The 9,483-nt window shown below is 43.6% G+C and overlaps 1 protein-coding gene across 1 annotated transcript in view; it reads right to left on the bottom strand.

Annotated features, from left to right (window-relative positions):
* Positions 1-1,094: 1,094 nt before the first annotated feature.
* Positions 1,095-9,483, bottom strand: part of LOC111258931 (glutamate receptor ionotropic, kainate 2) — a 296,132-nt gene continuing 287,743 nt past the window's right edge. The window contains exons 8-13 of the mRNA XM_022830528.2: positions 7,668-7,874; positions 6,633-6,954; positions 5,545-5,881; positions 4,807-4,938; positions 3,263-3,518; positions 1,095-2,805 (exon numbers count right to left, since the gene is read on the bottom strand). Coding sequence (XP_022686263.1) covers positions 2,632-2,805; positions 3,263-3,518; positions 4,807-4,938; positions 5,545-5,881; positions 6,633-6,954; positions 7,668-7,874 — 1,428 coding nt within the window. The 3' untranslated portion in view covers positions 1,095-2,631. The remainder of the gene's footprint in view (positions 2,806-3,262; positions 3,519-4,806; positions 4,939-5,544; positions 5,882-6,632; positions 6,955-7,667; positions 7,875-9,483) is intronic.

Genomic DNA, 9,483 nt, shown 5'->3' with positions numbered 1-9,483 from the left:
GTTGAAGTCACCTCGCTTAACCTTATCATCAGTTAGCTCCCGGCTCCCCTCCCCCCCCCCGTGTCCACTCCCGTCTGCTCGGTGTCATTAAACGGGGGCTGATCAGGTTCAGCCTCTGCCACCTACTGCGGGTCGGCGGACTGATAGGTGTTTGGCATCGAGCCCTGTTCCATGTGGTCATATGAGGTGCGGTAAATTTGCGGGTTCTGGACATTGTTGTCGACGCGCTGCGGTCAGCTCGAAGCTGTTTTGTCGTTCTAGTGATGCTGGGCATATTCTAATAGGGCAATGTTAACTGCTACTAAAGTGCCAGTGTGACACAATGGTCGTTCGTAGGTCGCCGTCGACCGTCGCCTCCAGTGTGAACGCACACTAAAATAGTATAGTTTGCTCTTAACGACCTTAGCTCCGCTGCGCGTATTTGTATCGATTTTTTCTTTAATTGGCGTTACTTCTGTTATTATTATCGCTAGATTATAATAATGGATGGTAATCGTAGTTGTTTTGACAGGCCATGTAGTTCTATGGTATTAGTTCGATCTTCGTTGTCGCGCGACAAGCTATCGCTCAGTCGACGTAGTGAGTTTGTTGGCGGGATCGGCACGTTTTGCTTATCTGTTCCGGTATTTTACTACATAACTGATGGCATATTGTTGTCGTCGATATATAGGCGTTGAGCAATCTTCGAAAATGGGTCGTTTTAGTTTATACTTTTCGTATCGTTCTCATCCTTAATGAATTGTTATTGGTCTGTGTCTATGTACAATTCGTTCAACTTCGACGAAGTATGTTGACTTTATCTCTGTTTTGTGACATTCGGCCACCCTTATTGAAGTATTCTTTCATATCTATAGGAGACAGAGCTGTTATCTCGAACCAGCGGCGATCGTGAGTCCGCATAGTTGTGAGTGATAGGGCCACATTGCTGTACAGAGGCTGGGCGTGGCTGCAGCTGTTGCTGCGCGATTTCGTTGAGCCCCGAATGCGTCAGCGTTCTTGGTTCGCGATTGTAAAAGCGTCTCTGCCGGCGATGCCATAGTCGCCGTTCTGGTCTCTGTTTGGTCTTTCTTGTCTTTGATCCTTTTCTGCTATCATTTTTCACCTTCTAATTGTTTGTTTGCTTCCTCAAGTGCTTTATTCTATCTACTGGTGCTACTGTTTGTGTGGCATGTGGAGTCATCCTCTGTACGTAGTTAGTTTCATTGGTTTTCTTTGTTTGTTACTACGTGATGAACATACAAGTGTCTATGATGACAGTCCGTTGAGGCTGCTGATTCATATCGCTATACTCCAGTGACTGTTATTTGTTGCTATGTTATTTTTGCTTTGCTTTACTTTGTTTTTCTTTTTTTGCTGTTGTTGGAAGCCGAGAATGAGTCCGCTATGTTTGCGTCTGAGGTGTCGCGTGCCGGATGACGGGAGTCCAAGGGCGTCAAGCAGGTACGTCGGACGGTCCAGCTGTTGACTACTGCTATCGCCTTTTCTAAATGCATTCTTCGATATCGAGAAGATGTCGCTTACCAAATTCCTTAATGCTCGCTAACTTTCTTGTGTTCAGGTTACATACATATAGGTTACTTCATTCTGAACTCTTTCTTTCTCTGTCAGTTCCGTAATCCAGCATTCAGCGTGAACTCATCTTCATGATAGAGTGCAGCAGAGTAGAAGCTTATCTGTTCGTTCAATCATTATAGTAATAATTGATTCGGAACCTTTGTAGGTATGTTTGTCCTGAAATACTTTTTTGCAAAAGTAAGGTCTGCATGGTATACGACGCTCGGTCCCTACGAGGAAGAAATGTCTGTAATACGTGCGCGATTGGTATGCTCTTATTCTGTACGACTGTGAACATGCTTCCTTGCACGTATATGGGCTAAAATTGGCGGCCATGCTACGTTTAGTGCTCTGGCAAGAGTTAACGGAACATCAACATTCTTTAACTCAGGTGGTGTGGCAGAGAGGGTTCCCGGCTAGCTTTTTTTTTGTTTTATCGTATCCGTTCTCCGTAGTCATCGAGCTAATTATCCGGAGCACTCGAGACTAGTCTAAAAGCAACCCGCCTCATCCACATCAATACAGTGATCATTCCATATGGCAATAGCGTTACTCGCATGCACATCTCTTCTGTTGATCAGACCAGTACAGCTGTCTGATACTGTTGCTGCGTTTCCTGATTTGATTTCTTCAGCGTCTCCGTTTTCATTTTACCCCAACTCTGCTGTCGCTTGTGTGTGCTACTGGTTTTAACTGGACGATCATATCCGAAAAGTCGGCCCCCCGGAACTCTGGGCAGCACAACGAGGCGCTCGTGCGCGCTGCCTCTTTTGCCTTGGCCTGAACGGTCGCTGAGGCAGTGCCAACTGCCCTATACTGCGGTCCATTCAGATCGTGTAAGTCTTCCGCAATTTCAATAACGTTTGAACGTAATGGTCATCCAAGAGGTTAGTGATTGTTTTCAAATCCTGTTGTTGCCGGAAGTCTGATAGCCCCGACGCCGGGATTCTGCTTGCAGATGCTTGAATTATTGTTACTGTTCAGACCGGACGCACGTGCCAATAGCTCCAACGCGAGCTTTTCGTTATACTCGCTTAATGGCAGAGGTGCTCCGCCGTCCGGCTGTATCGCGTACACTCAGAAGTCCGACGTAAACGAGGGCAATGTCGAGATGCCGTATCGGTTGGAGAGATTGTTAGCGTCGACGGTGTCAAGCTCGGGCGTTTGCCTCGAGCTACGCACGGGCATCGTTGAGCTTCTACACGAGACCGCGAACTTCAATTGCTTCAGCATTTCTGAGCAAATCGAGACCTGTCAAAAGCACAACGAAATGAGAACAGACGTGTATATATATACGTTTATATATATATACGTTTATATAGGATATAAATATGTATAAATAAATTCTCTTTCCTTTATATATATAAAGGAAAGAGGACGCATAACTAAAGGAACAATATGTTATGGGATCGGTTAAAACTTGCAAAAGGTGATAGTGGCGACAAGTGGTAAAATGGCAGGCATGTATAGCATAGGCAAATGTCTGTGTTTTTCTTCGTACAGAATCCACTAGGCAGTCTAGTTGGTAGATGGCTTGGTAACTGAGTGAATCGACGGCCATGTTGAAACCGTTTTCACTGACGAGTTATATATGATAAGTCGGTTAATTCCATTCGACGCAGTCATAGTTTACGTGCGTGTAGCATGTGATGTTTTCGACAAATAAATAAGATTAACAATTTTCCATGACGCTGATAATGAAGCTTACCTTGTCTTCCTTTGAGAGGGACCTCGCCTTCCACAAGAACTCGGCAATGCCTACCAACGCTGCCAGTAACAAACCGAGTAGAAGGACAACGAAGACGCCGCCTACGTTGGCTAAGCTAAGTTCGGTGACTGCCGATGATTTCTTGGTATCGTCGGTGCATTTGCCTCCTCCTTTGCGCTCCTTCCACCATTTCTCCTTGAAGCTGTGCAATTTTCCTGCCTCCTGCAGTTGCAGGATGCCCGACGATAGCACTTGTCTGCAACATACGAGATTGGAGCAGCAAAGTGGACACGTGCGAAAAAAAATTAGCATTGAAATAATAGTAGCAGCAGCAAGGGCAACAGCAGGACACAGACGAACTAGCAAAAGGACAGAACCCTGACATGCAGAAGACCACAGATTAAAACCTAGGGACAGAGTTGCTGGACACACTAATCTTCACGTATAGATAATAGTAGCTTTATTCCTAACGTCGTGTGCGGCCACTGGACTGTCAAAGTACATCACAGCGCGACAGCCTATAACCAGTCTTAGAAATTGATTTCGTCAACGAGGAAGTTTTCATCCTTTTCGACTGAAAATCTCATTTGGAAGGTAGGAAAAACTAGGCCAAGCGTCTGCCTAGTTTTGACGACCGAGTGCGACGACCAGCAGCTCTCATTCTTTCCCAGCGGAGCTGTAAAGTCGTGAAATGAAGAGGGGCTATAGTGGGTCGCCGTGGCTACTCTACAACCGCCACCCTCCTCAGGCGACAGATTTTCTTCACCCTATAACCAATCCCGTCCCTAGGGGGCCGTCAGTATGCTTAGGTTTTGTGCGCTGTTAGCTGGCCGCCTTGGTAATGGCTGGCGAAATCGAGGCTAACTGGGTGGGAAAGAGCTGGTGGCTGTTCTGAAAGCCAGGCAGTATCCCTCTTCTCCTTTCTGTGGGGGTTCGGGGGGGGGGGGGGGACGTAGGAAGAGCAGTTGTTGTAACATCAACGAACAAACTGGTGAAGAAAAAGATGACGAAGAAGGAATAAGGTTACTGGCCAGCTCGACGATGAGCGATATAAGTATTGGTTTTGAATCGAAATGTGGAAGAAAACGACTCAATATTACTTCCTAGAAGTTCACCCACATAAACTCTGAAAACAACGATGAGTGAAACTATACGATTTTTTATCGGAATCACTTTAGGCTTTTTTTTTTTGTCAAAATACATATGAAAAAAGGATTATTTGTATATGGATGCACAACATTTATAGGTGGATGATGGTTCAGATTAACAGTTATTTGTGTTACACATAATAACTCGCTCCGTTCGTCTGACTTGTACCTATGGAAAGGTCAAGTTGGCAAAAGCATAACGGTTAAATATTTAGCTATGTTTTCTAAAACTATACTTAGCTAACCAGGCACAGCTTAGTGAACGTACTCATACTGCTTGTTGGCCTTAGGTTATTTAATTATTGATGTACCTAAGTAGTATAATACTAAGTTATATAAGGACAATTTCGCTCCTTCAGCCTATAAAGATTAATACAGATCAGTTAGTAAACCGACCTGAATGGCGAGTTCTTTACGGTGACAATGCCGTATCCTTTATTGTCGAGCAAACTTCCAATCTGGGTTAGGTTACAGTTTCTCTCGACGAGGAACTCGATCGAGGCAGATTCCATGAGGAACGCATAGTCGCTACGGATAAAAAAGTTTGTAAAAAATGCTTGGATCTGTATTGGCATACATATACGATATAAATTTTAACATTATTTGTCTAGTAATACAGAAAGGTTGACATCAAAGCTTTACCATAACAACAGTTATTTTGAGATCTTTATTTGTCCTTAATATAAGATCATCTGATATGCTTACCTTTTTTTTCATTTATATATATATATATATATATATATAAACAGTAAACGTTAATACCACCTAAAAGGCTACCTGTTTATCGTGCTAATGGTACGCACATATAAAATACCACTGGCGAAATGCATATATAAAATACTACTGATGAAAAATATTTATAATTTTTATATTCCACAAGGAACACAATATATATTTTGCACATAGCTGCAGGCTCAATCAACCGCTGTAAAACTAGCTTAGACAGAAAGAGCAGATGTTCACCATGTATTGCTATTACGGCAAGCGGCTAGCAATACAATTCTGTTAAATCGATTTGTCCTGCTTTACCGCACATAAATGACACCAGATTGCTAATATTGACAGTACAAAAAAAACACATGAAAAGCTTCGCTTAAAATCGCAATGTAAGAGCTGCATATAGCACACACTAACCCATTGCTAACTCTTTGCTTTCCTTCGGCGGAGGTTGCGACATAGGTGTTGCGTTCCTCCATAAACTTGTGCATCTTCATAAATGTGGGGATCTTGGACTCCTTGAAGAAGGCTCGGGTGCTGCCGGATTTGACACAGCCATACTGGATCTTTGTTTGTTTGGCGAGGTCCTCGGCACTCTCGACTGGATAGACCGTTTTCTCGACGGTTAAAAAGGCGGCCAAATTGGCGGTGTACGATGAAATCATGATTAGTGTAAAAAAGTACCAGATACCCGCTACCGTACGGGTCGACATGGCCTTAGGAGCCAGGTCAGATCCCTGTTGCATGAGAGACCCTACAAGAGGCAGAAAAGGGAAAAGAAGAAGGCAAAATACACATAGTAACTAGAGTTAACAAAACGAGAAAAGACGCCAAGAGAAGCCCTCCTTTCTCAGGCATCAGTGGACGAATGATACCAATTGGAATATTGGTGGCAACATTCAGTTTAAGTAAACGAATAAGCGAAACCGCGCTACGAGAGACGAAAATCATCGGTAAACGAACTGAGAAGCATTGGAAAGCAATGGAGACTGTAGAGTCTCTTCGTTGCCAGTCAGGCAAATCCACCCCGAGGGCACGCCACACCTGTGTCCTGTTGCACATTGGTTGTCCCAACTAGCTCGTAGCTTTCAGTTCCGTCCTCTTTTGCGCACGGAAAACGAAAGTGTAGCGGGGCGCCGGTCCGCCTGGATACTATGCCCAGGCCCATTGTTGACTTATTGTATTACAAGCATAGCATATCGATCAGACAGGAACAAGCACCTAAGGACGCCCAGGGCTTTCGTCGCTTCATCTCGATAAAGGCCGGGATTTAGGCTTTGTGAACGTAGCGGTGGACGGTGAACTGTAGCCGTAGTTACAGTCCAACAATACGAAACAAAATAATGAAAACGAGTAAGTAAGTGAGTGTTTGTGTGTCTGTGTCTGCGTATGTGTATGTATAAGTGAGCTTTTTGTAGCAGAAGGTGAAGGGCTGACGGAACGGATAGGAGATAACCGATCTGTAAATGGAAATGTAGAAATATAAGAGTGACACTGATACGAACCGATAGTGAACCACATGGAGTTGAGTAGTGAAAAGCTGTTTTCGAGAACCTGGTCATTTTGGCGGCAGGGATGAGGATTGTCCCACTCGTAGGGCGACATGCGACCGACCAGGAAAAGCACGCATGATACCCCCAGGTATGCGCCCACCACGTATGTCCAGACCTCTGTAGAAAACGGCGACAGAAAACCGAACAATGAGGTGGCCTTTTGAGTAGGTTTTTTAAATAGAATCGAGATGCCGGTGTTCATAAACGGCATCGTGAAGTCCACTGCTGCCTCTCGAGCTGACGTAATCGTCAAGTCGGCTATTGCAAGATCCGCCTGCAATATGACATCATAAAAATGACAAAGCCAAGATAACCACCAGTGTCATTACGGAACGATTCAATTGCAAAAGTAGATCAGAATGCTTTTCTTCTTTTTGCTAAACGTCAAAGTCTTCTAGTGCTGCACCTCTAAAGTGAGTAAAGGGACGGATACTTTGAGCAAATTACAAATTCAAATTAAATTATATTGGCCCTGATAAAACGTCACTATGTGGTGGGCTAAAATTAAAAACCTTAACAATCTGAAAGAATTTCCAAATCTTAATTGAATATTGAGTAAATATCTATTCGTTATGACACATTCTACTACCCGTCATTGAGGTACCTAAAATTATTATATACCTGCAGATCCATATTAGCGTCGTAAAAAGACTCGTCTAAAGCATGGGATTATTCCTATTACCGTGTAAATTTGGACCTTGAGAAAATTACATACGCGATTTACTATTAACGAGTTTAAATAGAATGTTGATTCAGCCTAAATATTTTCCGTATCGAATATTCTAGAACGACAGATTTGTAATACCATATTTGCAAGCGTCAACTTGACCTTGAATAGAATAGGACATTTTTGCAGTGATCTTCTACATTTCGATCAGAAAATATCTAGAAACGTTTACCACATAAAAACAGAGCAGAAAATGAGTTTATTCAGATCCACAAGCATTACGCATGTTTTCCTCTTCGGCTCGAAAGTAGCAGACGAACCTTTCCGTAGACGACCTCTCCTATCATTCCGTTCCAGACACCGGTGTCGCTTTTTATGCCGTATGCACCATCAGCTGCCAGCCGGATCTCGTATGAGAATCCAAGGTCCTTGCTTAGTTCCTGCAGTAGATCGACGCAATAACCTTCGAAGCGCTCGTTGCCAGTTAGGAACTTGGCAGACTCCTTCAGCATCATGTACGGGTCCGTCTGAAACGTGTGAAATAAAATAATTTGACTATATCTACTAACAAGCGCAGCTAGATATGCTATTTATAAGAAATGAACTTTACGAACACTTACCGAAAAATGAATAAACAGTTACTCTAAAAAATGAATCTTTGCTTTCTTTTTCGAAAGCCACGTCCGAGGCACTTTTAATAACGTTATTCAATTTGGAGTGAGCTTAGCACATGGTCATGTAACAGCGTAAACATAATCATCAGTTGATAGGCCCGCGTAACTCTGCTGTAACTTATAGGGAGAACGCTTCTGTGTAGCGAACGCAGTACAGAAAAAAATAATCGCGGTAGATCTAGCCGTTGCAATAAATTTTGTTTCGCCCAAAGAGCCCACCGACTCCGATCAAATCTGTCATTACCTATAAGAGTTTCAAGAACGGATAGTTGAAGCTGACTGATGCTGATTTCACTTGCCAAAAAAAAAGAGGCGAAAATTATGAAATTTTGAATTTCAATGAAAGCAGAGCGAAACGAAAACTCCTGCTTAGAGGTTAGTTAATTATTAGTATTTTTGAACTGGTCAAACGGCGGCAACGCAGTGGTGTCATAAGTAATCAGGTGTCTGGATGAATTTTGATGAAAAATGTTTGTAAGGCATTGGGCATTTCCGTTGGTTTTGGAAGTAACTACTACACTACAATAAGCATAAAAGAAAAATTTCAACATCAGTAAAATTATATCCCGATAGATAGCTAATTACAATTAAATCACTGTTAATGAAGGCTGTTCAGTAAATCTAGAACGCTATAAAGCCAAATGAATTGATCAGGCGAAACGTACAGCCAAACCTTTTTAAAGGACACATAAATGGTCATCCGCCCACTTCGCTTCGCTGTCGTGATCCAAATTGCTCGAATCGACGTCCTATACTGGAAAGGAGTTTATAGTTTTCGGCCTGATGTACTGCGGTGCTGCAACGGGGGATATTGGATAAAGCAAAAGCCGACTGTTGCGATTTGTGGTAGAACCGCCCAGACTGGCAAGTGAAACGTTTGTGTCTATAGAAACAGATTTACCTAGGAAAAAGGAAAAGCGGTGTCCAAAGACGAAACCTCCTAAAGAGAGGCAACCTTCTCTAGAAGAAAGTTTAGTCGCTGATTTTCCTCCGAGTGGGAAAAATCATCGGCACCGTCTGTTGTAGCCATAACCAATAGCCGAATAAGGCGAAGCGGGCTACGTTTTATTGTGACAAAGTGGAGAAAGGTTTAGCAGCAGGCTCCTTTTGGGAGTATGGATCGTGCCTCAGTGTAGTTTTTAACAGTCCATCGAAGACGCGTTTCCCACCACTAGACCACAGCGGCTCCCCGCCAGCTCCGCCCGCCAGCAAACGCGGCGCGCTGCCAAGAATAGCCAGACTTGAGGTTCTTGCCTGTCCCCTATGAGGTCTAAGTGGAAGGGTGAAGATCCACAGACAAAAGGATGGCTACTTCTAGTGACCGTTAGTTTCGATTGTTGTCCCATAGGCGGTCGTTGGGGCGGTTTCCTATGGATACGATAAGTTGCGGGAAGGCAAGCTTATTAGCTAGTGACGAACATGATCAAAGCAGTGAAAAAGTCGCTCATGGGGTCGACGTGGG

This window comes from Varroa jacobsoni, unplaced genomic scaffold, assembly GCF_002532875.2.
Source record: "Varroa jacobsoni isolate VJ856 unplaced genomic scaffold, vjacob_1.0 scaffold_26, whole genome shotgun sequence".
NCBI lineage: Eukaryota > Metazoa > Arthropoda > Arachnida > Mesostigmata > Varroidae > Varroa > Varroa jacobsoni.
This window is presented reverse-complemented; position numbering and strand designations above follow the sequence as displayed.